This window comes from Drosophila bipectinata, chromosome XL (assembly GCF_030179905.1).
Source record: "Drosophila bipectinata strain 14024-0381.07 chromosome XL, DbipHiC1v2, whole genome shotgun sequence".
NCBI lineage: Eukaryota > Metazoa > Arthropoda > Insecta > Diptera > Drosophilidae > Drosophila > Drosophila bipectinata.
Window position 1 is genome coordinate 9544711 of NC_091734.1, and position 27250 is coordinate 9571960.

Here is a 27250-nt window from a genome sequence, read left to right on the forward strand (position 1 = left end):
GACATAAATTCTTTTTTAGCGGCGTTGGAGGTACAAAAAAAACAAAAAAAAAACGAAAGCAAAGCAACAAAGGGCACAGCTCACAGCAACACGCAAGCCACATTAAAGCAATTTTCCAACTCATACCCCCCTAGAGACCCCCCCAAAAGCATTACATAAAAGCGGTACAAAAAAAAAAAGTTAAATAATAAAGCAAAAAACCAAAAATATGCCAAGTATCATCCTTGAGTTCACTCGGGAAGCATCAGGACCTTTGATTTTCTGCTGACCTAGGACAATTAACCGTTGCTCCTGTTCCCAGTATAATACAAAGTCACCCCCCCGTCACTCAAACCATCAGTGACACCGTGGCGTATACGTAATGAACGAATGAGAATTATGTTGGCTCCAGTTAGACGCAGAGATGACTACGCATATATATATATATATATATATATATTTTTATCCTGGCTACTGACTTTTCTGGCTTTTGACTTCTGACTTCCTCCCTCTGGCACTTTTTTTTTGGAGGAGAGTTCAGAGTTCGAAACTGGCGCCGTCTGGTGTCTGTTGATTCAGATTTTGGTTATAGATTCTGGGATTCTCAGTTTGCCGGGGCATTGACTTGGCGGCAACTTGGCTCTGTTTCCGTTTTTGTCTACCACTTTTTCTATATACAGTTCTTTTTTTTTTTTTTTTGTTTCCTTTTCTAATTTGTCCTTTGTGAAGGGGACACATTACGCATACGCCCTGTGGGACAACGAATCTGTGGGCGATGATTACACCCTGGTGACAGGATAATTGTTACAAAACCTTTTGATTTTTTATTAAAAAAAATGAAAATATTTGTTAACCTTTAAGTGCTTTTTTTTGGTAAGAAAGCATTTAAGCATTTTGAAAGCATTTAAGCGAAGCATTTTACTAATTATTACTTATTTTTTTACTCAAAATAAACTAAGTATTGTTTTGCATTTAGTTGTAGTTGAAAAATTCATTTTTATTCAATTTTTTACAAAAACAAGCCATCAAAATAGAAATTTAAGCGCTTTTAGAAAACAAATCATGAAAAGCATTTATTCTTAAGCTTAAAAATGTTCTTATTTTTTAAAAAATTTATAATATTAAGAGTGATTTTTAAGGCGTAAGTGGCTTGAGAGCTTTGGGTGCTTTTTTTTTTTTTTCTGGAATGGTAGTTGGTACTTCTCATAGGGATTCTCCAGATTCTTGTCCTTCTTCTTGTTCGACGAGGGCGTATTTTTGCGAGGACGATTCATCAGCGGATCCTCCATAGTTCTCGACGACTGTTGCCTGGCCTGGGCCGGTGGTCCTGGCGGCTTTTTCTTCTTCTTTTTACCCGCTTCCGCTTGGAGAGGATTGAAGCCGATGAACTGCGTCTGCTGTTGCTGCTGTTGGAGTTGAAGATGCAACTGTTGTTGTTGTTGCTGTTGCAACTGCTGTTCGCGACGCTCCAAGAATGCGGCATTTGCCGAGGCCACTGTTGCTATTCGCTGCTGCTGCTCCAGATCCTCCAGCTCCTTTTCCCGTTTCTTGGTCAACTGCATCAGCTGGGAGCTGCGGCGTCGCAGGGCGGCCGCATACGGCGTGGGCGTGCCGGGCGATTGCTGAAAGTCCCCGCCGCCCACGCCGAACAGGCGTCTGATCCGGCGACGGCTGTTGACGAAACCGAGGCCCAGCTGGACGCCCAGGCCGAGGCCCACGGGAGCGGTGGACTGATGACTGAGGGAGCTACTGCCTCCCGCGTCCAGCATCTGGCTGAAGTTGCTGTCCAGATCGCAACTGCTGGCGGAATCGGCGCCGCAGGGAAAGAGATATGTGTTCAGGGTACTCAGGGTTGTGGAGGTGGAGGTGCCAGTTCCAGCTCCAGTTCCGGTGCAGGTTACAGTGCCAGTTCCAGTGCTAGTTCCATTACCGTTTCCGGTTCTACTGATCGCTCCCAATGGATGTTGCTGTGAGGCATCTGATGCTGTTGTTGTTGCTGCGGATGTTGCTCCTCCACCTCCTCCCCCTGTTGTTGTTGGTGCTGCTGCCACGGGCAGTGGCATCATCACCGCCGTGGAGCCACTAACACTGCCCGTAGTGCTGCTATCATAGCTATGGGGATTCACATAGATGTGGTTGTTGTTGCTGGAACTCGCAGTGGTTGTGGCACTTCCACCTCCAGTCGCCGCTGGCGTGGAGCTGGTATTGACCACCAAGGTGGCGGTACTTCCGGTCGTGTGGCTCTCATGATGATTATTATTACTGGCAGTGTTGCTGGCACCTCCATTATTGTTGATATTGCTGCTGGGCTGATGTTGCAAGTTCACCCTGTACATGCTGGCAGTGCTGGTTGTTGCCCCATCGTTGTTATTATTGTTGTTGTTGTTGGTAATTCCACCAGTACGAGCTGGTGCTGTGGCAGGACGCAGGCCAGATCCAGCTCCGGATCCGGATCCGGTTCCAGTGCCGGACTCATTTCCGGTTATTGTTGTTGTTGTTGTTGTGGATTTTGGTGGTTGTTGTTGTTGCTGTTGATCGTTGCCATTGTTGCTACTCATTGTAGTGTTTTTTTTTTTAAGATTTTATTTTTTATTTAAGGTTTTTAATTTAAAATTTAACTTTATGGTTTATGAGTCATTTTGTTTTTTAGCTTTTAAAACTTAAGTTATTAAGTTTTTAAGTTTTTTTATTTATTTTTTATGGTTTTAATTATTAAAATAAATATTTTCTAGTTTATTTTTATAAAAAGTTTGCTGTTTTATGAATTAAACTTTATTATTTTTCAATATTTTTGCCTAGTCGTGGCAACCCTTTTTCCAATTTTTAAACTTAATTAGCTTATTGCTTTTTTTGTTAATTTTTTTCTCATTTTTTGTTGTAGCTTCTTCTCGTCTAAAGCACTAAAGTAAATCAGTTTTTTTTCTGAGAGGAGGGTAGGGAGGAGGTTTAGCTGGAAGGCATCCAAGTTGCAAGTTGAATGCACTCACTTTTTTGAATGGTTATGCTTATGACTTAGCAGTTAGCTAATCGCACTATTTTTTATAGATGATTTTTAGTTGATTTTTAACATAACAACACTTTAACAAAAAATTAGCAATAAAAACTGTTATCAGGACACAGACACAAACGGCACTTAAAGATCCATTGCCTACTTATGAGGGCACTTGAAAAAAAATTTAGTTTCTTTCTTATTATTTTTTTAAATTTCTTTTTTAAGAATATAATATATATATATATATAGTATTTAATATTTATAGAGATATATTTTTAGTGTGTGTGTTATCAGTCAGAGCCACGTGCTTAACGCGCCGCGTGTCACAATTGTATGAACTTTGTGCCGCGTTGTTGACAATGCTGGAAGCCACCAGCAGCAGCAGCACAAGCAGTAGCAGCAGCAGCAGCAGCAATGCCACTAGCACCGCCGAAGTTGCCACACGCATACACACACACACACACACACTAGAAGGGGAGAGAGAGAAAGAGAGAGAGAGAGAGAGCTCTGTTAACTGGCTTCCTGGCTGGCTGGCCAGGACAAACTATTCGCCAGAAACCAAAAAAAAAAAAAAAAAAAAAAAGCCAAAAATTCCGAATTCAGAGCTGGCAAGGGAGGGGGGGGAGGTGGGAAAGCAAACAATCGGCCAGAAATCTAAGCCAGCAGCACCACTTGAATCAGCACACTCACACATACATATGCATATATCCTTTTTTTTTTAGTATAAGCATGGCAACGATTCCTCATCGCTGTTGTCGTCGTTTCAATTTCGGCCAGTTTCGGTTCAGTTGGGTTCACTTCATTGCTTAACTTAACTAAATGCTGCAGATGGCACACACACACACACACAGCCACTGGCACACACATGTAGGCAGAGAAAAAACAAACTAACAGGACCTCACACAGACACAAAAGGAAACTAAAACAGTTGTGTTCGAAATTGTAGAAAAAGGGTTAAAGTTTCAATATTTTTAAAGTTTTTTAAAGGAAAAATGTGTGTTTTTCTAATTATTATTTTAATATTATTCAGTTTTTTTATATTTTATATTCCTATTCTTTATTCCTATTCTATATATCCTATTCTAAAGCCCTATTCTTTTTTTTAAGAAAAAATTCGAGCTTGAAACAAACAAAAACTATAAAAGAAAGTACACTTCCTAAGTAAAATTTTCCCTTCAAAATAAACTCTTTAAAATCAATAAAAACCTTCAATAATTTAACTAATTAAAACCTAAAAAAAAAACCCAATTAAAATGCTATTTTTTTGCCCACCATTGTATCCTGGCAGCGCGTCTTTAACTCAACTCACAAAAACAACAAAAGGCCAAAGCTCGTGAACTCCGGCTGTGAGAGTGAATGCTTCTGTTTATGAATGTTAGTGTATGAGTATGAGTATGAGTATGAGTATGAGTATGTGAGTGTATGAGTGTAAGTGGCTGTCAGCCGAGCAGAACATTTCAATTCGGCTTCGAGTTCGAGTCCGTTCGTTGCCGCAGTCGCGGAATTGTCGTTCTCCTTGTCGTTGTCGCGTTCGTCATTTTCGTTTCAGTTTGTTTTGCTTCTTGGCTCTTTTTCTGCCTCTTTCGTTTCGTAACACTTTCAGTGTATGAGTGTACGTGTCCCTATATGCGTCACTATATACGTGTGTGTGTGAGTGTGTATGACGATTAATGTTAATGTGTGTGCAGAGAGGCAGCAATTGAACACGGAAAGAAACTAAGGAGGTGGTCCTTCAAAAAGGTAATTTCTCAAAAAAATTATATCAGTTATACGTAAGACGTATACTTTGATATCCATTATTATATTATATATATTAAATTTTCCAGTTAAATTAGTACATATACAAGGCATATTAATCCCATTTTGGAGCTATTGATTACAAAAACATTATTTTTCATACAAAGTTACCATTTATTCAATAAAATTACGTTTACGTCATACGTAATACGTATACGTAATATGTCTTTATATACATATATCTTCGTGCAGGTACTTTAATGGGGACGGTTTCCAATTATCTACAAATGTACTACTTATTTATTTTTCCACTCAATCTTTATCAAAAGCATGTATTAAATAGAGTATTTTACGTAACGTAAAGACGCATACGCAATAGTTTTTAATATAAGACAGAATTAAATATATTTGCATTCAAGAATAATACTAAAAGAATATAAAATGTAATACAGATCAAGATCATCAAAATCCTAAAAGAGATTATACTTATACGTAATATTCTTTAGTGGCTTACGTAATGCGTATACGTAATATTTTAGATTTCATATTATTTCTTGGACTTTAATGGGAAATGTTCCCAATTTTATAATTAAGTACAACTTATTGACTTTTTTACGTAGAAATATCCACAGAAATTCTTAAAAAAGAGTTATTTTTGTCATATAACGTAAACGTAAAGCGTTGACATAAAGACGTATACGTAATATTTCAAAATAAGAGAAAATTATGAGTATTTTCAATAAAGAATAATATTAAAAGTAAAACAGATATAATCTTTACTTCAAGACCATAATAATCCCAAAAGAAATCATACCTATACATACTATTCTTTAAAGACTTACGTATTACGTATACTTAATATTTATAAAACACCATAGAAAACCCTTAATTATTTGAATAAAACACACTTTCTCCATCACTTTTCTTGCTGTGTAATGAAAGCAGCTGACTGGTAAATTATTTCCAGCCTGACCTCGGAGGCCAGAGGTTGCGAAAGCCTTTTCTTCCTGGTTTTTGGCCCAACCCGCCCCACCACCAATCATTGCAGATCCATATCCTCTCTGGCATTATACTTCCTATACTATATGAGTCCAATAAATATGCCTCACTGACTTTAAGGAATAATGGTAATCCAAATAATTAATCCAATTTCAAGGCATATTGGATAGAAATTTAAATTTTAAACCAGAGATCTGGTGGAAGGGGTGTAAAGGGGGGGCAGATACAGGACGAAGGACAATTGTTGCCGCTGCCGTTGGGTGTGGAATGAAATTCAAAGTGAGTTGCATGTGTGACTGCAATTTGTCGGCAAAAGGGAACACAGAACAACATTGAGCATATGACGCATACGCAATGTTGGACCATGGATCATGGTCGTCTCTATATTTTCATTTTCATTTTCTGTTCATTTTTTTTTGTGTGTGTTGCCATGCAAATTGCCCCCAAAGGGTGGCAATGGGGGGAGGCAGAAAGCTTTGCATGCCATGCCACCATGTGGAAACTACGTAAAACACATGGAAAAATTATTTATTTTTTAATAAAATGTGCTTTTTATGGATTTTCTTTTTTATTATACAAGTCCAGTCCATTTGGTCTTGAAAATTGCATAAGATATACTTTTTTTTTATTTTATTTCTTTTCGTTTTCTATTTTTTCTTTTGATTTTATTTTTCAGTGAAAGCTCCGAAACCATGGAGGCTAATAAGCATTCGTGGCACGTGAGGCACAAAGCGGGGTCACTGCTACTCCAAAATATTATTGATCAAATTTTTGCCACAGTCTGTTCTACAACAACAACAACAAAAATAGAGTTAACCAAAAAAAAATCATTAAAAATAAGAAGAAAAAACAAACAAAGAAATTTTTCTATTTTTTGTTGTTGTTTGGGGGGGAGGACCACCCACGAATGCATTATGGAATTGCATTTCACAGATGCTGCGCGTTTATATGTCTGACCCAGCTGGAGATCTGATGGATGAATATGAATCTCAAGACCCATGACCTCTTACCCCGTCACCCTCACTACACCCCTTAATATTCCCCGAAGGCTGACAATAACGATTTGCATGCTAAAAATAACAAAATTGATGGCATTCTTATATTCTGGCCACAAAATACAAGAAAAAAATAAAATAAAAGAACACACTGCGTGAAAGTCAAAGAAATTAACTTTATATGTGTATGTGTGTGTGTAGGAAAGTATTGTGAAAGTAAGGAGTGAGGAAGTGTACTAACTGGTCAGGGCCACGGTGAAGGCGAAAAGGGACTACCAAACAAAAGCAAATCAATTAAAAAAAAAGCTACAAAAAATCAAGAAAAAATAACACAAAAAAATAAAAAGAAACCAACACACAAAGAACCAAAAACTAAAGACGAAAAGTGCTGGACAAATATTTCCGCTTCACGTCAAGGTTGCGGCAATCAAAGGAACACAAATGCCCCACAAACCGAGCACGAAAGAGACAGCTGGCATGGGGCTAGAAAGAGAGGGGGCTAAATGAAGTGTGAGTTGATGGGATTCTTTCGTGCCGCTTAACATATCCGCTTTTTGCCACTTCAACTGGGCCCAGAACTTTGGGCTAACTTTTGGGCATTTCTTACAAATCAAAGCCAAGACTGTGATTTCACATTTATTTAAATGTGTCATTCTTAAAGATTTGTTGGCTTTTCTATTCTTTAAGAATATTTTTAGACTTTAATCCATAACGTTGGGTTTAAGGGGGTAAGGGTTATTTTACAAAAAACCCAACATTTGTTTCTTTTGGATGCTGCTTAAGTGCCACCTATGAGAATCGAGGAGGAGGGCGCTGTTTTTATTAATTAATTTTAATGAATTTAAAAATTATTTTCCAAAAAAAATGGAATTTAATTTTTTATATTTAATTTTTTGGCGCTGCTTAAGTGCCACCTATGAGAATCGAGAAGGAGGGCGCTGTTTTTATTTATTAATTTATAAATTATTTTCCAAAAAAAAAATGGAATTTAATTTTTTTTGTTAATTTTTTGGCGCTGCTTAAGTGCCACCTATGAGAATCGAGGAGGAGGGCGCTGTTTTTATTTATTAATTTTAATGAATTTATAAATTATTTTCCAAAAAAAAATGGAATTTAATTTTTTTTATTTAATTTTTTGGCGCTGCTTAAGTGCCACCTATGAGAATCGAGGAGGAGGGCGCTGTTTTTATTTATTAATTTTAATGAATTTATAAATTATTTTCCAAAAAAAAAAGGAATTTAATTTTTTTTTATTTAATTTTTTGGCGCTGCTTAAGTGCCACCTATGAGAATCGAGGAGGAGGGCGCTGTTTTTATTTATTAATTTCAATTTTTTTTTTTTTTTTTTTTTTTCATAAAAATAAACACGTTTGCCATGTAACTTTTCAAGCTTTTTTATTTAGAATCTCACAACTAAAACAACAACTACCAAGCCAATACAACTCACCAAGCATCTTGTTATCTTTCTACTGATTAGTTATTACTTGAATAAATTAATTTTTTCCATTAAATTGGTAACTTAAGTGACACATATTTACATCATTTGAAAATTATCCTGCATGACAAATTGCTTTTGCCTGGTGGGCCCATATTTTGATTCCATTTCGATTCGTTTGCCATTTTTAATTAATTTTTTTTACAAATTCAAATTTTAATTTAAAAACACAACACAAGCACACACAATGGAAAAAAAAATCAAGTTGAAAAAACAAAATAAATAGAAGATTATAGAAGGGGACGAGAGGGGGAAGATCGAGAAGATTATGTGGTGGAGTGTGAAGTATCCGGAAGATATCCGGATAGAAAAATATCTGCCGGCTTCGGTCGTCTCTACCTCTTCTTCTTGTGACGCATCTCTGCTGGCGAGCGCACAGTGGGCGCCGCATGCATAATTCCAGACACCAGTTTTGTGAATTTTTATGCCACCCTCGCGACGCACGAATGGTTCCGGTGGTTCCGTTGGGGCTAACATATATATACCGTTATCCGTAGGATATATCAATTCTATCTAGTATTTCTATGTGGAAGGCGATGTTAACGGGCGCGCGCGCCACTTGAAAGTGCACCACCGTTCCGGTCCGACAAATTCACAGCTACAGTGGGTGGTAGTGGGTGGTTTCTTTTCTGGTTGTGGTGGTACTCGTATTGGTTTCAAAAAGCCTCCAACGATCGGCAATTGACATATTTCTCTTAACTTTTCCAAGGGGTATTGGGCATTATTTGAAAATGGGGTTTTCTTAAAAATAAAATATATTTTAAATTGGATTTTCCTCAAATAAAATTTTGGTTTTACAACTTAACAGGGTTTTGTGAATAACTGTAGTTAAAAAAACTTAAATACTCTTATATTATTAACTAAAAATTAAGATTTGTAGCTTAAATTAACTTTTAAAATACTAAAAATATTAAACTTAAAAAGAGTATTGAATATTCTTAAAAAAAAAACCAAAACATGCCTCTTTTCTAATTTAATTTTCAAACGGGTTGAACCTTGGCTTTAACCTAAGCCGGAAATGCGAGAGAATACGAGAGAGTGACAGAGAGAGAGAAACACTGCCACACTGACCCAGAGAAGGGCTAGAAAGAGACAGCCATTGGGTTAAACAGAGTGGCCGAAAGAGAGGGCTAGTGCCAGAGAAATTATGGCTAAGACCCAGGAGACATGGGAGCGCACTTGTTAGCGCATTTTAAGTCCCAGTCAAGGTTGAAACCCTCTTTTTTTTTTTTCTTAATAATCAGCACCTGTCTTTCACTTTCTTCTTGGCATATGAGCTTTTGGGCCACGTTAATAAGCCAATCGATGATTGGCAGTTGAAACATAAAAAAACATAAGTATTTCATTGTTTTTTTTTGTTTCGAGGCTAACCAGAAAAATAACCACAAATACAAGTAATTATTCGAATATTTTTGAATAATTTTGGGCAGAGAAAAACGTCTGGCACCTGCTGACGTTCTCCATACCGGCCTGGCTAACGACCCGGGCCGAGTCGAGTCGTAAATGCAAAAATTCTCGCTCCAAAGTAAATATTTAGAAAATAATAAAATCCAATTTAAATGCAGAATGAAAAATGAAAAATGGAAAAACAACAGAAACAAAAAATATATAAATTTTGAAGAAACGCGTGCAGAACAAAAGAAGAAAGTGCAAAAAAAAAATGAGCATAGAAGAGAGGCTACAGAAGACAATAGGCATAAGATAAATGAGGGAAAGATAAGAAATATAAGAAAAAGAATTATGTTTTTACTTTATATACTTAGTTTTAAAACTTAGAAAATTTTTTAAAATTTTGTTGAAATTCTTAAAGTTAGTTTTTAGCTTCAATATTATTTTAAAACTATATGGAGATCTACATATGTTTGTTCTATGAATATATTAACGAAATCCATCAAACTCATCAGGATCTTTGCCTTTTAAGCTAATATGTACCTTGTTTTAAAAATATTAGAAAAATTAACTATTATCTTAAAATTACTATTTAAATAGGTCTATATATCCTTCTAAAAATAAAGAAGAATATTTAGATTTTAAGATTTTCTTTTAAGAATATTTTCCTTCTCTTATAAAGAAGAAAAATACATACAAGAAGCCATATTCCCAATTAATTTCTTTGGGTTTTCAGTCTTCAGTAAGTAAGTTTAAAGAAATAGTTTCCATTTAAAAATATTTAAAGAATTTCTATACTGTTTTTTATTTAAAAAAAAAATCAGTTTTCTCAAAAACCCGGATTAGTTAAGAAAGTAATAGAAACTCCTTCTAAAAAAAAAACACACCCATACACATGAAAAAAAAACATAAAGAAAGAAAGTCTTTGGCAGCGCAACAGCAGCAGAGGCGGTATAGCGGCTGAGGTGTCGGCTGAGGCAGCGGCATCCGCAACGACGTCAACGTCAACGTCAACGGCGATGGCAATGGCAGCGGCAGAGCAGGTACTGTGGGGCGGCGCTTACCTTGGCGCTTGGCTTAAGCTGCCGTGCGTCGTCGTGATGTGGGCCATGCAGGCGATCCATTCATCAACCTACTCCACCTTTTCTCTCACTGTATACGACGTAATGGAGTTTTTTTTATTTTTTTTGTTTCCTTTTTGGATGGATGTTTTTATTATCGGTTTTTTTCGCCGTGTATTTGGGGGAAACACTTAAGACTGTGGCGACACATATACGCATATAGCCGGTCAGTCGGTGGTGGGTCGGATATAGATCAGCCGATATGTGAATATATACATATATATAAACAGAGACGTGCGAGAGCGAGTGAGACAAGGGGGCAGACAGAGAGGGAAGTTGCAGGGGGGCGACAAATAGACAGACGTCTAGATATATATTTATTTATATTCAAATGACAAAAGAAATGAAACGAAACAATTTTCATTTATTTTTCACTTTTTTGTTTTTATTTTTTTTTGTTTTTTGCTGGCCGCCTTTTTTTTCACACACACACACAGCGACAGAGACGCCGGCCGAGATGCAGGACAGCAGGGGGTGGTGGAGGCGGGTGCCACACAGTTGTCGCACACATTTTTCACATTTTCCAACGCGACGCACCACACAACAACAAAAAAAACAACAACATTTAAAAAAATATATGAATTTCAAAAAAATAATTTTTTTTGAGTGACTGTGTGTGTGACAGAGACAGAAACCGAGAGGGGAGGGGGGGCCAGAGTAAAAAAGAGACAAAAGATCGGCGACGTCATCAAGAGGTATGACAACAAAAACAAAAACAGAAAAAAAAACGACCAACGCGACACTTTTCACATAATTTTCATTTTCTTTCACTCGATTATTAAAAAATGCTTTTTTTTCCAATCAAATTTTGATTATTATTTCAACACATACACTGACAAAAAAATATATATATCTAAAACTCCAAATAACAATAATAATACACTTGAAAAGATTTGTATTTTTTTTATAAATTAACAACTTTTTGTTGTTATTTTGTATTTTTTTTTTTTTTGGTGAAACAAGTGCGAAGCGATCACCGGCGTGCGCGTTACTGAAGATCGCTCTGCTGGCAGGCCTCGCACTCTGCCGGCGTCTACGTCAACGCAGACGCCAGCAGCGAGGCAAGCAGCAGCTGCGAAGCCAACAAATCCAGCCTATGTACAAATCCTAGTACAGTGATAACTATAGAAGAAGGATATGTATTAGGATATGAAGGTATAAATGTTAGAGACTTTTAAATCCTAAAACCCAAACTTTGGGGTTCGAAATATTAAAATTCAGGCCTTTTTAAATATTTTTAAAGAATTTAAGACTATAGTACCGGGTATCATATAGTCGAGAAACCCAGCTATGCTTAGACCTAATACAATTTTGAATAAAAACACATTTTAAACCAATTATTCCCTCATGACCATTAACCACTGTACTCAAATTAATATGAATGCCCGTCTGAGTATTCAAATATAAGTGAGTGGGCTTCCAAATGTATTTACGAGTGTGTGGGAAAAGTGTTTTTCACGCAAATTGTTTGCAACGTCAACGGCCAGCAACGACCCAAAGAAACAACAGTCTAAAAATGCGTTTATGCAGGCTAATTATAGGATAATTCAACAAAATTCCAAAAAACATACTTTTTTGAATTAAATATATCACCTTAAATCACTCTAATTACAATCTTAGAGTATAGAATTATTTTCTATGATAAGCTCTCCCCATAAGCAATAGCATTTTGGCCAAAAACATTAACCAATCACTTAGTGCCATGGCCAAGAGCCTTGTGAACCATTCTCGAATTGCATCTCTGGTTGAAAGGGGATGGCCTCGGCCTTGGAAAGATTCTCCTACCTCCCCAAAAAAAAACAAATACATTAAATGGCAACAAGTGGAGGTAAAGGATATACCAAAAATAATAATAATAAGCAAACAATGTTTGTGGAAGAGTATTGATTACACAAATGACATGCAACCCCAAAAATCGAAGTCAGGAAAGGAGACTTTAGATACTTTCCATTCCTCTAAAAATATTTTATACAATTTTATTTCATTAAATAGTCTCTGGAGGAGGAAATTGTACAAAGTGTTTTTTCAATCGACGCAATTGCAAATTGCAGTTCCTGCACAATTTCAGTTAATCATAAATATTGTATATTTGTATCCATAAGATAGAAAACAGCAACCGAATGATGAGGATGCTGGTCTATGGTTGAGTATGAGGATGAATGGGAAAATAACAAAACAAAAATAACAAACATTTTTACACTTAATATATAAATGCGTTTAATAGCGCCACTTCAGCCTCAGCTTCAGCTTCAGACTTCAGGCAAGACAGAGGGAGGTGGGGTGGGTGGCGACCTTCTCTCGTTTTTCATTTTCATTTTCATTTCACTCACGAGAAAGAAAAGATTGCGTAAAGAATCTGTTTCTAGGCTGCTTGGCTGACTGGCCCTGTTTTCGTCAATTGTCGACAATATCGTTTTTAATGCGCCTCTTTATTTGTTTAAAAAGAAAATTCACAGCCAGAGAATCACAAAAAACACAAGAACCCATAAAAAAACGAGTGTTTTACTCTGAAAACGATCGAAGAAAAAGTGGGAAGGTCAGCAACGAGTATATAGAGTCTTACAATACCCTGGAATAAGGTTCCACAACTTAACTATGGTGAGCTATAAATTCTAGAGTATTTCATAATTTCATTAGAGGAAGCTCCACCATGCTTCTCATAATTTTTATCGTAAAAGAACAACGCCCTTCTCCACGCTTCTCATAATTTTTACTTAAAATGCCCCTGAGGTTAGCTTTTCAAACTTAATAAGAACTTATCCAAATAATTGCCATGTCTCCCAACTAAAGCGACCAAAAACCCTATACTTTTCGACTAATAATACCCCCTAGAAGATGTCTATATATAACAACAAATATATGGCCACCAAGTGGGTGGCGTTGGGGGGGCGGTAATTTGGCTCGAGAGAAACATTTTTAATGCATTTTCACAATACCCGATTCCTGGCATTGCCTTTCATTTGCCGATTGATTGCCGTTGATTTTCCCTCGAAAAACGTTTCGAATGAGTAACAAGAATTGATGTGGAAATACATAAGTTTTTTTACGGAAATTATTTTAAACAATCAGCACTGTTGATGGATCATAAGCTGGCTTAATATTTTTTTATCAAGGTATGATTGATTTCAATTAGATGATTGATTAAGTGATGATGGGAAAAAAAACTATGAATGGTTTTAGTTTCAATATTTAAAAACTCAAACCTTGGCTTGGCATTAACTTGTAGACACTTTAATTTTGAAAGAATTTTAAGAGTTACTCACCTACAAAGAAAGAGAAAATAAATTTAAGAATTAGTATAGAAGTTTAAATATTTCAACAGGATTTTAGTAGCTAAGATGTATAACTAATTTATAATAAGAGGCTCTTTAGTTTAAAAGTTCAAATAGATTTTAGAACTCTTTGACTTTAAAATAAAATATATGTTGTCTTAAAACTTACTTTAACAAACTGTTAAATTTTAATAAATATTTTTAAAATATCTTAAAACCCTTAACTTTATAAATAATTTATCAAAACTAGAAATTTCCTCTTAGAAATATTTCAAGTTCAAAATTCCTTTTTATGATTGATGCTCCCTTCCTGACGTCACAGTCGCAGTGACCTTATGACCTCTTTTCGCCCAGATTAGTCCTTTCCATATTTATCATTTTTTTTCCTGTTTCCAAAGGACATTGACACAATGCAGTAACTTTTGGGGCAACTGTGACGTCAGTGATGTGTGTGTTCCACGCGCTTTTCACCATTTCTATTTTCCCAACTATCGTAGATCGAGGTGAAGCTTTCTGCTTTCCGTTGATGACGTCAATGAGCTTGCCAAAGGTCAATCACTAGGTCGCACAGTGACGTCACAAAGTTTACACACCATAGCGCCCTCTAGGAAAATTTGAAAATTGCGGGGAACTTAAGTTTTTGAAAAATCAGATTTTTTTTTGTGGAAAAAAAGCTTTTAGGAAAAAGTTGTAGTTTGAAAAGCATTTCCATAAAGCTTTTCCGCTTTTCGAACTTCCAATGCGCTGAATTTTCGAAAATTTCAACAGGCAACGTTGCCGTCGACTGCAGCAGAAGCAGTGGCAGCGGCCGAGGCAGCGACCGAGGCAGAGCTAGAAGCAGCGACTGAACTACGAAAGTCATTCGGCTTTTCGGCATTTGTTGCTCAGCATGAGCCGCAGGAGAACACGTGCTCACCGCTCGGCATCTGCGACAGATTGCACCACCACCTCCCCACTAAACCCCCCTTGGCTCTTGGAAACCAGCCTCACCAGCCCCTCTACCCGCGAAACTCTAAAGCCACACTCCATCTCGGCGAGCTCCTTGCGAAGCCGAAGCAGAAGCCTTTGGCGTGAAAACCTAGCAGGGGGAAATAGGAAAAACAATTGAAATAAATAGGAGTGCTGGGAAAATGCGCAAAGGTCCTAGTGCAAAAAAGCTTTAATTGTGTAAATAAATCTTAAAAATTACATTTTATACAAATTAAATTAAGGAGAGGGCACTTCTGAGAGAGGTATTCCAAGTAGAGCTTTCAAAATAATTGGAATGTTTATTGTTGAAATATTTTGGCCAACAAAGGGGTCTTGAAAAGTGGTCTAAAAAATATACATATTTATGAGAGAGATAAGTTATTTAAATTATTAACTAAAAACTAGGATTGGGTTTCAATAAAAAGAGTTCTTTAAAATCTTAGAAGAATAGGGTCTTAAAGTTGGTATAGAAAGGAAGGTAAATAAAGACATAAAGACATAATATAGACATAGACTTAATATAAGCTCTAAACTTAAGAGATTACTATTTATGAATATATGTATATAATTGATAGAGTCCTGACTTTTCCTTCTTGATTTCTTTAAATATTTTGTATGATTTTCCCTCCCGAGAAAAGCCTTCAACAGGCAACGAATTTTTCTGTTTTCTAGCCATGATTTGAATTTTCCTTTTCATTCAATTTTCCTCTCCCTCCATCTTTTTTTTATTCGCATTTCTGTGAGAAAGATAAGCACCCGGCACTCAATGGTGTTCAATGCTTCCTGTTTGCTGGATTTTCACGAGTTTTCCTTCCAGCCCTCATAAATATGCAAAGAAAAATGCAAACCGAAGCAAACGAACCGAGCAGCTATCCTCCCACTTCTCCTCCTTCTCCCACAAACAAAAGAAGATGTGTGAGAAGATTCTGTCAGAAATTTCAACACCAAATTGCCACGCCCATTTGTCCAAACCAAAAAGGGGCGGCAATTAAGAAAATTACCTTCACCAGAGAGAGAGAGAGAGATACAATTTAAAAGTGCAAATGCACTTTCGGCTGCAGTCATAAAAAAGTTGCACCAGAAAAATGTCATAACTGCTATTTTTTATTTTCTGCTTTCTGCTCTTTGGTTTTGTGATAAAAATAGCTATTTCTGCCGTATAAGTCCGTATAAGTACGATTTTAGATGCTTTTCTCAAGATTCAACATCAAGTTGGTGATTTTAAATGAATTTAAAAACTAAAACTAAAAAATGTGATATTAAAACTAAGAGGTATAAAGGTACCCTTTATTTTATTTCTATAGCTACTCTTTTAATGGAATCCGTCTTTTAAAGATATTGGATAAGAAGTTTAATTTTATTAACTTTAAGTGTGGCAAGGTCTCCTTCTTACTTAAAAAAAAAAGTGACCAGCTCTATTTAAATCAAAAATGGACCAAAAATACCAGGCTTTCTTTACACTTTTTTGAAATCCTCATATCAAGTTGGCTTTGCTTTTTCTTCAAACTCTATAAAAGCAGAAAAATCAACAAATTAGTCAGTCGTCGCCCGGCATTCGCCTGGTCGGGTTCATTTTTTCTTGTCTTATTTTCTTTTGTTTTATTTTTTGCAATTTAAATATTTTTAAAGTCTATTGGATCCTTTCGGTTAAGTCTTGGAAGAGTTCCAGAATTCTTGAATTTTATTTTATTTTATTTATTTTATTCTTTATCAGTCAGTGGACTGTTGTTGGCTTTCACGAAGTTCTCCACCTTCTTATTCGCTTATTTTTATTTAAACATACAATTTTTATAAGATAATAGAAAAGATATAGGATATGTACGATCCATGTCGATGAGCTCTTATTTTATTTTATTTTCTTATTTATTATTTCATTTTTTTTACGGACTTTTCTGTGGCAAAGCACCGCATCTTCTGGAAAGTTATCCTTCAATCGGTTGCTTATTTTTTTATCCTCTTAAGCCTGTCATTATTTTTTACACTCGAAAATTTAAAATTGTTATTTATTTATTATTCATCTATAAGATGGATTTTGGGATGTATTTTCTTGATCTTTCGTCGTTAGGCCTTCTTTTAATATTATTATTTATATTTTTTTTTTGTGATCCATTAAGCCTGTCTTTATTTTTTATATTCGAAAATTTAAAATTGTTATTTATTTATTATTCATCTTTAAGATGGATTTTGGGATGTATTTTCTTGATCTTTCGTCGTTAGGCCTTCTTTTAATATTATTATTTATATTTTTTTTTGTGATCCATTAAGCCTGTCTTTATTTTTTATATTCGAAAATTTAAAATTGTTATTTATTTATTATTCATCTATAAGATGGATTTTGGGATGTATTTTCTTGATCTTTCGTCGTTAGGCCTTCTTTTAATATTATTATTTATATTTTTTTTTTGTGATCCATTAAGCCTGTCTTTATTTTTTATATTCGAAAATTTAAAATTGTTATTTATTTATTATTCATCTTTAAGATGGATTTTGGGATGTATTTTCTTGATCTTTCGTCGTTAGGCCTTCTTTTAATATTATTATTTATATTTTTTTTTGTGATCCATTAAGCCTGTCTTTATTTTTTATATTCGAAAATTTAAAATTGTTATTTATTTATTATTCATCTATAAGATGGGTTTTTTTTGGGAATTGTTTCTTTATCCTTCGTCGTTAGGCCTTCTTTTAATATTATTATTTATATTTTTTTTGTAATCCCTTAAGCCTGTCTTTATTTTTTATATTCGAAAATTTAAAATTGTTATTTATTTATTATTCATCTATAAGATGGGTTTTTTGGGAATTGTTTCTTTATCCTTGGTCGTTAGGCCTTCTTTTAATATTATTATTTATATTTTTTTTTTGTAATTCCTTAAGCCTGGGTTTATTTTTTATATTCGAAAATTTAAAATTGTTATTTATTTATTATTCATCTATAAGATGGGTTTTTTGGGAATTTTTTTTTTATCCTTCGTCGTTAGGCCTTCTTTTAATATTATTATTTATATTTTTTTTGTAATCCCTTAAGCCTGTCTTTATTTTTTATATTCGAAAATTTAAAATTGTTATTTATTTATTATTCATCTATAAGATGGGTTTTTTGGGAATTTTTTCTTTATCCTTGGTCGTTAGGCCTTCTTTTAATATTATTATTTATATTTTTTTTTGTAATCCCTTAAGCCTGTCTTTATTTCTTATATTCGAAAATTTAAAATTGTTATTTATTTATTATTCATCTATAAGATGGGTTTTTTGGGAATTTTTTCTTTATCCTTGGTCGTTAGGCCTTCTTTTAATATTATTATTTATATTTTTTTTTGTAATCCCTTAAGCCTGTCTTTATTTCTTATATTCGAAAATTTAAAATTGTTATTTATTTATTATTCATCTATAAGATGGGTTTTTTTGGGAATTGTTTCTTTATCCTTCGTCGTTAGGCCTTCTTTTAATATTATTATTTATATTTTTTTTTGTAATCCCTTAAGCCTGTCTTTATTTTTTATATTCGAAAATTTAAAATTGTTATTTATTTATTATTCATCTATAAGATGGGTTTTTTGGGAATTTTTTCTTTATCCTTGGTCGTTAGGCCTTCTTTTAATATTATTATTTATATTTTTTTTTTGTAATCCCTTAAGCCTGTCTTTATTTTTTATATTCGAAAATTTAAAATTGTTATTTATTTATTATTCATCTATAAGATGGGTTTTTGGATGATTTTTTTTTATCTTCCGTCGTTAGGCCTTCTTTTAATATAATTATTTATATTTTTGTTTTTAATCCCTTAAGCCTGTCTTTATTTTTTATATTCGAAAATTTAAAATTGTTATTTATTTAATATTCATCTATAAGATGGGTTTTTTGGGAATTTTTTCTTTATCCTTGGTCGTTGGGCCTTCTTTTAATATTATTATTTATATTTTTTTTTGTAATCCCTTAAGCCTGTCTTTATTTCTTATATTCGAAAATTTAAAATTGTTATTTATTTATTATTCATCTATAAGATGGGTTTTTTGGGAATTTTTTCTTTATCCTTGGCCGTTAGGCCTTCTTTTAATATTATTATTTATATTTTTTTTTGTAATCCCTTCAGCCTGTCTTTATTTTTTATATTCGAAAATTTAAAATTGTTATTTATTTATTATTCATCTATAAGATGGGTTTTGGAAAGTTTTCCTTTATCTTTCGTCGTTAGGCCTTCTTTTAATATTATTATTTATATTTTTTTTTTGTATTCCTGTATGGAGGACAAGTCGCTGTTTTCGGGTATCCTTTCTGGCCAATAGTTGTAAGCTGCTTGGAGCCAAATACCAAAAGCAACAGTAACAGTAGAACTCTTGCCAAAAGCAACAGCTAAAGGAAAAAGCAAAGCAACAAGCCGGTGGTGGCCAGAAACCACAAAACTCAAGCCAGCCAGCAACGAGGCAGCGAAGCCAATAAATCAAAATGTCATGATGGCCTTTGAAGTGTTGTTGTTGTTGTTATTGTTGCTGATCCAGATCTGGAATGAAAATACCGCTTTTCACGAAGGTTAAAGCCAAGCCACAACAACAAACAAATAACAAGCAAACAGGCAACAGACAACAAACAGCCGACAGACATCGCTTAATTTCGTCAGAGAGCACCTCCTCGTCATCTCATCTCGTCTCGGGTCGTCTCCTTGGGAAATGACAAATTAAATGACAAGAACTGTCAGCTCAGGATGCCGACATTTAGTTAGCCGTAAGCTTGACACGCCCACTTGCCAACGCCCAGCCGCCCAGCCACCCATTGGCCTATTGATGGGCCATCAGAGAAACAAACCGCGGACCACACGGCGTATGGGTAATATGAGAAAGGAATCGAGTACTGCATTTGTTTTTTGTTTTGTTTTATTTTTAAAATTAAATAAATATATTTAAATAAATAAATATCTTTTAAAATTTATTATAATATAAGGTTGTCCCAAACAGTGGCCAAGCCGGGATTGACGGCCAGGAAGGTTTTGCTGTGTGTTTGGTGGGATTGGAAGGGAATCATCCACTATGAGCTGCTCCCATATGGCCAGACGCTTAATTCTACCATCTACTGCGAACAATTGGACCGCTTGAAGCAGGCGATCGACCAGAAGCGTCCAGAATTGGCCAACAGGAAGGGTGTAGTGTTCCACCAGGACAACGCCAGACCACACACTTCGTTGATGACTCGTCAGAAGCTACGGGAGCTCGGATGGGAGGTTTTATCGCATCCACCATATAGCCCGGACATAGCGCCAAGTGATTACCACCTGTTCCTGTCCATGACGAACGCCCTTGGTGGTGTAAAGTTGAACTCAAAAGAGGCTTGTGAAAAGTGGCTGTCCGAGTTCTTCGCAAATAAGGAGGGGGGCTTCTACGAGGGAGGTATTATGAAGTTGCCGTCTAGATGGAAACGGATTATCGAACAAAACGGCGCATATTTCAACTAAATCGGATCACTGTAACACTTTTTATAAAGCATTGAATAAAGAGCAAAAAAGCGGAAGGGAGATATTTGACAACCTTATAGTATTTTTTATTTCGTTTCTTTGATTAACCATTCCCTATTAGAGAAACCTTTCCCCAAAATCAGAGCTCAGTGCAACAGATGCTGTCGACACACTGCCCTTTGACATGTCCTTTGTGCCTTTTGTGAGGCTGTGATTGTGTTGGTATTTGTGTTACTAATGCAAAAGCTGGCCAACTGCTGATGCAGGTTCAGGACCTGGCATTCCATTACCATTTTCCATTCGTAGATTCCCCCATTCAGATTCTGATTCGGAGTACACCCCATTCCATGTGAAAATCCCGGATTCCGTATCCGGAACATTCAGTTAACGAGCTCGTTACGGCTCATTGGCTTTTGGTTCGTGCCTTAGTATGCATTTTGGCCAATTTAAATTGAATTCGGGCTTCAAATGCTTTGGCCTTCCTTCTTCAGTTGGCCAAAACAGAAAAAAAAAAAACCAACAACAGTACCGAGTACTGATTCAGTTAAAACAGAATGCAAATTAAGCTGGACTCGAACCACTCGAAATCTGACATAATAACATATAATTGTTCCAGCAAATGCATTTCGAATTAAAATCGTTTTGTGGCTGAAAGCGGCTAATTGCGATAATTGGTAAGTAAGCAGAAATGAGAGGCTAAAATAAATACATGGCCAAAACAAATAAGCGATAGTTGGCTTAAAACGCAGATTGTCAATTTTTTTTTTAAACATAATAATCAGTGATTTAAATTGATTAAAGCCTATATAAATTCTGTTTTGATTTTTAAGTTAATTTCATTTATCTAAATAATTCTTTAAATTATTTTTTATGGATGGTTTTTATTATAAATTATAATATATCAATATTTTTAATTATTTTAAACTGGTTTTAAAGGCTAAGGAAAATGTAAAAAAGGGAAGAAAAGATAGACTTTCGTATAATTATTTAATTGTTTAATAGTGATTAATATTAATAGTGATTTAATAGTTAAAAGTTTAATTGAAATTTATAAAATAATATATATTTTATACATTTATACTAAAAATTAACATTTAAATGGAGACTAAAAATAATATTTAAACTCAAAAGCCCAGAAAAACCTCAACAGAAAATTTCTTCTAATTTTTCTACAAGCTCTACAATCTAAAATTATTAAAAATTCGATTTAAAATTTACACCAAGACCCCTTTAAGTTTAATTAAAAACCAAAAACCCTTAAAAAAAAAATCATTATATTCACTAAGCAAATAATAACCCATCTGGTGGAGAAACCTAAGAGGGAAGCCCTTGATGGCGAATAGGAAAACTTTTGGCGCAAGTTTGGCCCATTAAACTTTGTACTTGTTGAGGATATCGTGCTGGCAGTATTCCCTCTTCGGGGAAAAAGCCAAGTTAAGACAGTTTTCCCCGCAGTCTTACCCTACCCTACTCCCCCCTTCCAAGTGCATCTATTGTTGATTTTTCCGCCCCATCTGCCCCGGCCCCTGGTCTATAAGGAAAATTCCCACAAGGCGCAGGCGTCGAATCAGAAACTTGGACTCTCTCTGTATTTTTTCCAACTTTACCCAGCAAAAAATTAAACTAAAGTTGGCCTAATGATTTCCCTTTAAGAATTAAATATATATCTATTTCATTTTGAAATTTTCCAATATTTTTTCTAATTTTTTTTATAGAATTCTTAATTTAGAAAAAAAAAAGAAATCAAAAACAGTTTCTTGAGGTTTCATTTATTTTATTTATGATAAGTGCGTAAAGATATAGCTATAGGATATAGTCTATAAGTCGTCCAACAAGAGAGAGCCATAGAGAGAGAGTCAAGCCCCAAAGGAGAGAGAAGGAGAGAGCAAGAGAGAGAGAGTGCGTGGGAAAGTTGCCGGCGAAAGTGTGGAAAACAAAGCGTCGTGAAGGAAACTCGCTCAGTCGAGAATTAGACGCCAAAGCGTACGGTTATCAGCTCTCCGTCTCTTTCATACTCTGTCTTATACTGTCTCTTTTTCACACAGCTGTCACTGTCTCTGTCTCCAACACACACACACACACACACACTTGCTCCCCCGCCGACTCCGGTGGAAAAGTGTGAAAAGTTGTATACAACACAAGTATGTAAAAAAAAATTACAAAAAAAAAATATAAATAAAAACAAGAAACTGCATTGCTGGAGTTTTTCTTTATTTTTTATTTAAAAAATGCACTTATTTTTTTTGGAAAAAACTATTTTAAACCCAGACCGGAAAAACAAACAGAATGTCTAATGTGATCTAAAAATATGGAATCGGTTTTTCGGTTTTTTTTTCTTTCGATCTACACTCGCTTCCCATAAATCAAAAAATAAATCAAAAATCGGGTTTTCCTTTGATTTGCATTTTCCGAAAAAAGTGGGAAATTAAATCTAAAAATAAAATATATATAGATGTGATTTTTTTTGGCATATCAACAGGGGGATCTTAATTTATTATGATTTTTGAAAATAAATAAATAAAATAAATCTAAAGAAATAAAAGAACAAATGTCCTTCCTTAAAAATAAATCTTAAATAAACCTTAAATTCTTCTACAATAAATTAACATAATATTTATTTTTTATTATTTTTTCCAGACACCATGTTTCTGGCCGTAAACCAGAGCCTACAAAATGGCACCAAAAAGAAACGAAAACGCCGACCCCAGGCCTCTGGGCAACAGGACACCGACTCACCGGATAGCCTAGATGATCCTGCCACCGCCCCCCCCCTTCAAGCAATTCCGCCCCTTAATTCCAGCGCCTCCAGCGACCAGCTGGTGGTCAAAGCTGCATCCCCGGCCGAGTGTGAAGTGTGCCAGTGTCCGGGACGCAAGTCCTTGATGCTGATCTACATATACCTGGGCGCTCTCTCGCTCATCCTGGCCAGCCTGACCATCGTGTTCTACACACAGGATCAGTCGGGATCGGTGCCGATCGATAGTCCGGCCAGGACGAGGGAATTTCGGGCTCAGTTCCAGGCGGAGCTGATGCGATCGGAGGATGTCCTGCGAACAATGGTCGGCCGGCTGCTGGAAGCCGAGCAGGAGCAACAGCAGCAGGATCAGGCAAGGGCCGAGGCTCTCGAGAGCTCTGCCGCCAATCAGAGGTCCTTCGATCCTTTGAAGAACGAACGGAAGTTCACGGACAACCTGATCAGCCACACACCCAGGCCCATGGGAAAACGGATGCGGAGGGATGTTACCTCCTCCGAGCCGACTTCCTCCATGCATGGTGAGTTAGGAAGGGATTCTAGAGCTAGAGATTCTAACCTTCCCCGCTCCTTTTAGCTGATCCTGTCATAGAGTTCTTCAATCCCAACCACCGCAAGGTCCTCGAGGAACAGGACACGGAGATCCGGAAGAGAACCGGCCAGAAGGGCGCTGCTCCCGGCGGTGATGAATGGATCTATTTGAACACCTATTGCCGCGTCCCGGAGAAGATCATCACGGGCTTCTGCAAGGGCACCCAGGACTACTGTCCGCCGGCGCCTCAGGGTCCTGTGGGCGAGGCGGGTCCCAAAGGACCCACCGGTAATCCTGGCCTGCCGGGTATACCCGGTCCCAAGGGCAATCGCGGGGATGTGGGCCTGCCCGGAGCACCGGGTGTGGACGGAGTGGGTCACCAAGGACCAGCAGGACCTCGAGGCCAGAAGGGCGATGCTGGCGCCGTGGGACGGGCCGGCCTGGACGGTCGGGATGGAGTGCCTGGTGAGCCGGGACTCGACGGAGTGCCGGGACGAGCGGGAGCCGACGGCAAGAACGGTCTACCCGGAAGGGATGGCAAGGATGGACTGCACGGCAAGGATGGCAAGGACGGCATGTCCATAACAGGACCCAAGGGCGCCCAGGGTCCACCCGGAGAAAGGGGCTTAAAGGGTGAGTATCAGAAATACTTTAAAAAACTATTAAACCTATTATCCTTCTCCAACAGGCATTGCAGGACCTCGTGGTCGTCCTGGCAAGCCTGGTACTAACGGCACGCCTGGGGTTCCAGGAATCAATGCCTGGAAAATGCAATTCCCCAACGGCACCTCCTCCAACGATCTCCTCATTCCACCCTCGATAACAGGTGAGATTCTTGAGCTTAATTTAAAAATTTAAATATAAAATATAAATATTTTATAATTTATTTTTCATTTTTACTAAAGACCTGCATAACCCGGAATTCCATCGCACGATTATTGTGGAGGAAGGCCGCTCCTTGAACTTGAGTTGCTCTGCCACCGGAAATCCGGCTCCTCAAGTGGAGTGGCGCCGCGAAGATGGTCGGACCATTAATGTCAATGGCATGGAGAGTAAGTGTTTTGGGGGATTTGGGAATTATTTAGGAAAAAGGATAAACTAATACCCTTTTTTTAATTTTATTAAATATTTTAACTTGATTTTAAAGAGTTTTCAAAATAATTGAAGATTTTATATTGAAAGCTTCTTATAAGCCCTTTAATTACATGCTTTTAAAGCACTGTTTTATGTACATTTTCCAATGCTTGAAAGTGCTTTTAAAACCGGTTTTCAACACTGCTTTTGGAACTATTTTTTTAAACTTTGGAAACTTTTTTTTAAACCAAAATAAAAAGCAGTTTTCCAACCCTTTAAATTATCCTAAAAATATCTCTTTTATAAACCTCTTAAAAATTATTTGAAAAACCTCCCATTAACCCCATTTTAACCCTATTTTTTTGTACCTTCACCCAGTGGCATCTATTAGCGGGCAATACCTAAAGTTCACCAACATAACGAGACACCAAATGGCGGCCTACACCTGTTATGCCAACAATGGAATAGCTCCAGTTGCCAATGCCACCTTCATAGTGGAAGTTCATTGTGAGTTTTTAAATGTTAAGCTTCAAACTCATGAAAATCTATTATTATTAAATATTTCTTAACCCTTAGTTGCCCCCATGATATCGGTCTATAGACAAACTATCTATGCCGAGTACCAGAGCAGCGCCACTTTGGAATGCCAAGTGGAGGCCTTTCCGGAAGCGATTCGTTACTGGGAGAGGGCTTACGATGGCAAAATTCTAGATCCCAGTGACAAATATGGCATTGAATCATATCCAGATGGGTAAAAATAGGTTTTTTTTTAATTTTAAATATTTCTTAAATTTTTTGATTTATATTTTTTAGGAACTTTAAGACCTCTATGCGTTTAACTATCAGCAGTTTGCGGAAAGATGACTTTGGTTACTATCACTGTGTGGCCAGAAATGAACTAAATGCCACGATGGTTAACTTTGAGGTGGCACGTAAGTTTCAGGGCTTCAATTTTAATTATTTTTATATATTCTAAAGTTTTAAAAAATTTTAGCTCAAGATCCAAATAGTGAGACACCCTATGTGGGAAACAGCATCAAGGTTTATGGCCAAAGACCACCAGAAAGTGAATGTCCAGTTTGCGATCAATGTCCAGATCCTAGGTGGGCTTTCTAGTTTTAATTTTAAACATTTTCAATATTTTATATATATTTTTTTAAACATTTTTTAGTCTCTACCAATGCAAGGACTCTATATTGAATAATTTTGAAATACAAGCCACTGGTAATCTCAGTTATCCTGGCTTACCAAAAAGACAAAAAAGTATGTATTAAAAAATATATATTTTAAAATATACTTTTAATAATTTCTCTTCCAAAAAAGCCTGCTATTTATATGCTGTTGGAAAACCAGTTTTCCACAAAGTCGTTAATGAAAAATTCGGTTCCTGGCTGAGAGATCCTGCCCCGGAAAGTGATCGGGAGAAGACGTTCGTCACCAACGAAAACGATCCCTACAACCTATTTGAGTTCACAACTCGAATCCAATATCGTATGAACAGTGTGCCCAGAAGAAAATATGAAATACCCGAGGGTTTTTATGTGAGTTTATACTAATATTTAATATAAACTAAAATCTAATAACTAAAAATTTAAAAAAAAATAGGGCAATGCTCATGTGGTTTTCAATAATTCCTTCTACTATCATCAAAGAAATTCGGATTTGGTGGTCAAGCTGGACTTGACAAGCCTTAAAAAGATAAGTAAGTCTTAGATAGTATTTTAAAAATAAAATATTTTTACAAATAAATATTTAATTAAAGCCACACAATTACCATATGCCGGTGTGGCTGCTGCTAATAGACTTTATACCACGGACTACAACTACATGGACTTTAATGTGGATGAAGTGGGTCTCTGGGTGATCTATAGCACCTACAACTCCAATAATACTTTGGTGGCTAAAGTGAGTTCTTAACTATTAATTTTTTTTGTAAAAAAATATTAATTAAAAATCTTTTTAGTTGGATGCTGAGACCCTTAAAATGCAATACAATTTTAACATCACTTTGGATCATCATCAGTTTGGTGAAATGTTTATAGTTTGTGGTAACTTATATGCCATTGATTCGGGAACCGATAAGAATACACAGATCCGATATGTTGTGGACTTGTATAAGGGAAAACTACTAAATACAAATCTGCCCTTTTCAAATCCATTTAGCCACACCACAACAGTGGGCTATAATCCCTTGACAGTGGTAGGTTTTATTTAAAAACATGTCTTTAAAATATATTAAAAATATTTTCCTTTTTTTAGGAACTCTACTCTTGGGATAAAGGCAATGCTCTCACATATCCCATTCGCTATAACGAACAGCGTCTGATAACCGACAACAGTTAGGTTATATCTTTGTTTTCAAGATCTTTAAGATCCGAAACCAAGATCTGAGATATAAATCGCTCAAATCGCACTAGTCTAAGGCTTATTGAATAAATAAAAGAAACTGTTTTTTTTTCTAATAATAATCGTGACTCTTTCTCTAGAGACTTGTTTGATAT

General features: G+C 36.0%; 3 protein-coding genes across 10 annotated transcripts in view; 1 reads left to right on the forward strand and 2 right to left on the reverse strand.

Annotated features, from left to right (window-relative positions):
- The window catches only part of LOC108129539 (potassium voltage-gated channel protein Shaker), a 159310-nt gene that overhangs the window by 79903 nt on the left and 52157 nt on the right, over positions 1-27250 (reverse strand). The window contains exon 1 of one of the 8 annotated variants that reach the window (XM_017247694.3): positions 10651-10757. The exons of the other annotated variants lie outside the window; for them this stretch is intronic. Within the exon in view, the coding sequence (XP_017103183.2) occupies positions 10651-10697 (47 nt within the window). The 5' untranslated portion in view covers positions 10698-10757. Of the gene's footprint in view, positions 1-10650; positions 10758-27250 lie in introns of those variants that run through there. 8 annotated transcript variants of the gene reach the window in all.
- LOC138925512 (uncharacterized) lies at positions 1101-2591 on the reverse strand. Its single transcript, XM_070277086.1, has one exon. It carries the CDS (start codon positions 2535-2537, stop codon positions 1101-1103), a length of 1437 nt encoding a protein of 478 aa, XP_070133187.1. The 5' UTR covers positions 2538-2591.
- LOC108129605 (uncharacterized) lies at positions 22358-27217 on the forward strand. Its single transcript, XM_070282594.1, has 16 exons — positions 22358-22374; positions 22437-22532; positions 23029-23664; positions 23721-24308; positions 24364-24501; positions 24581-24727; positions 25128-25256; positions 25326-25500; positions 25563-25681; positions 25744-25852; positions 25921-26012; positions 26073-26290; positions 26355-26451; positions 26512-26654; positions 26713-26949; positions 27009-27217. Exons 3-16 carry the CDS (start codon positions 23034-23036, stop codon positions 27090-27092), a joined length of 2907 nt encoding a protein of 968 aa, XP_070138695.1. The 5' UTR covers positions 22358-22374; positions 22437-22532; positions 23029-23033; the 3' UTR covers positions 27093-27217.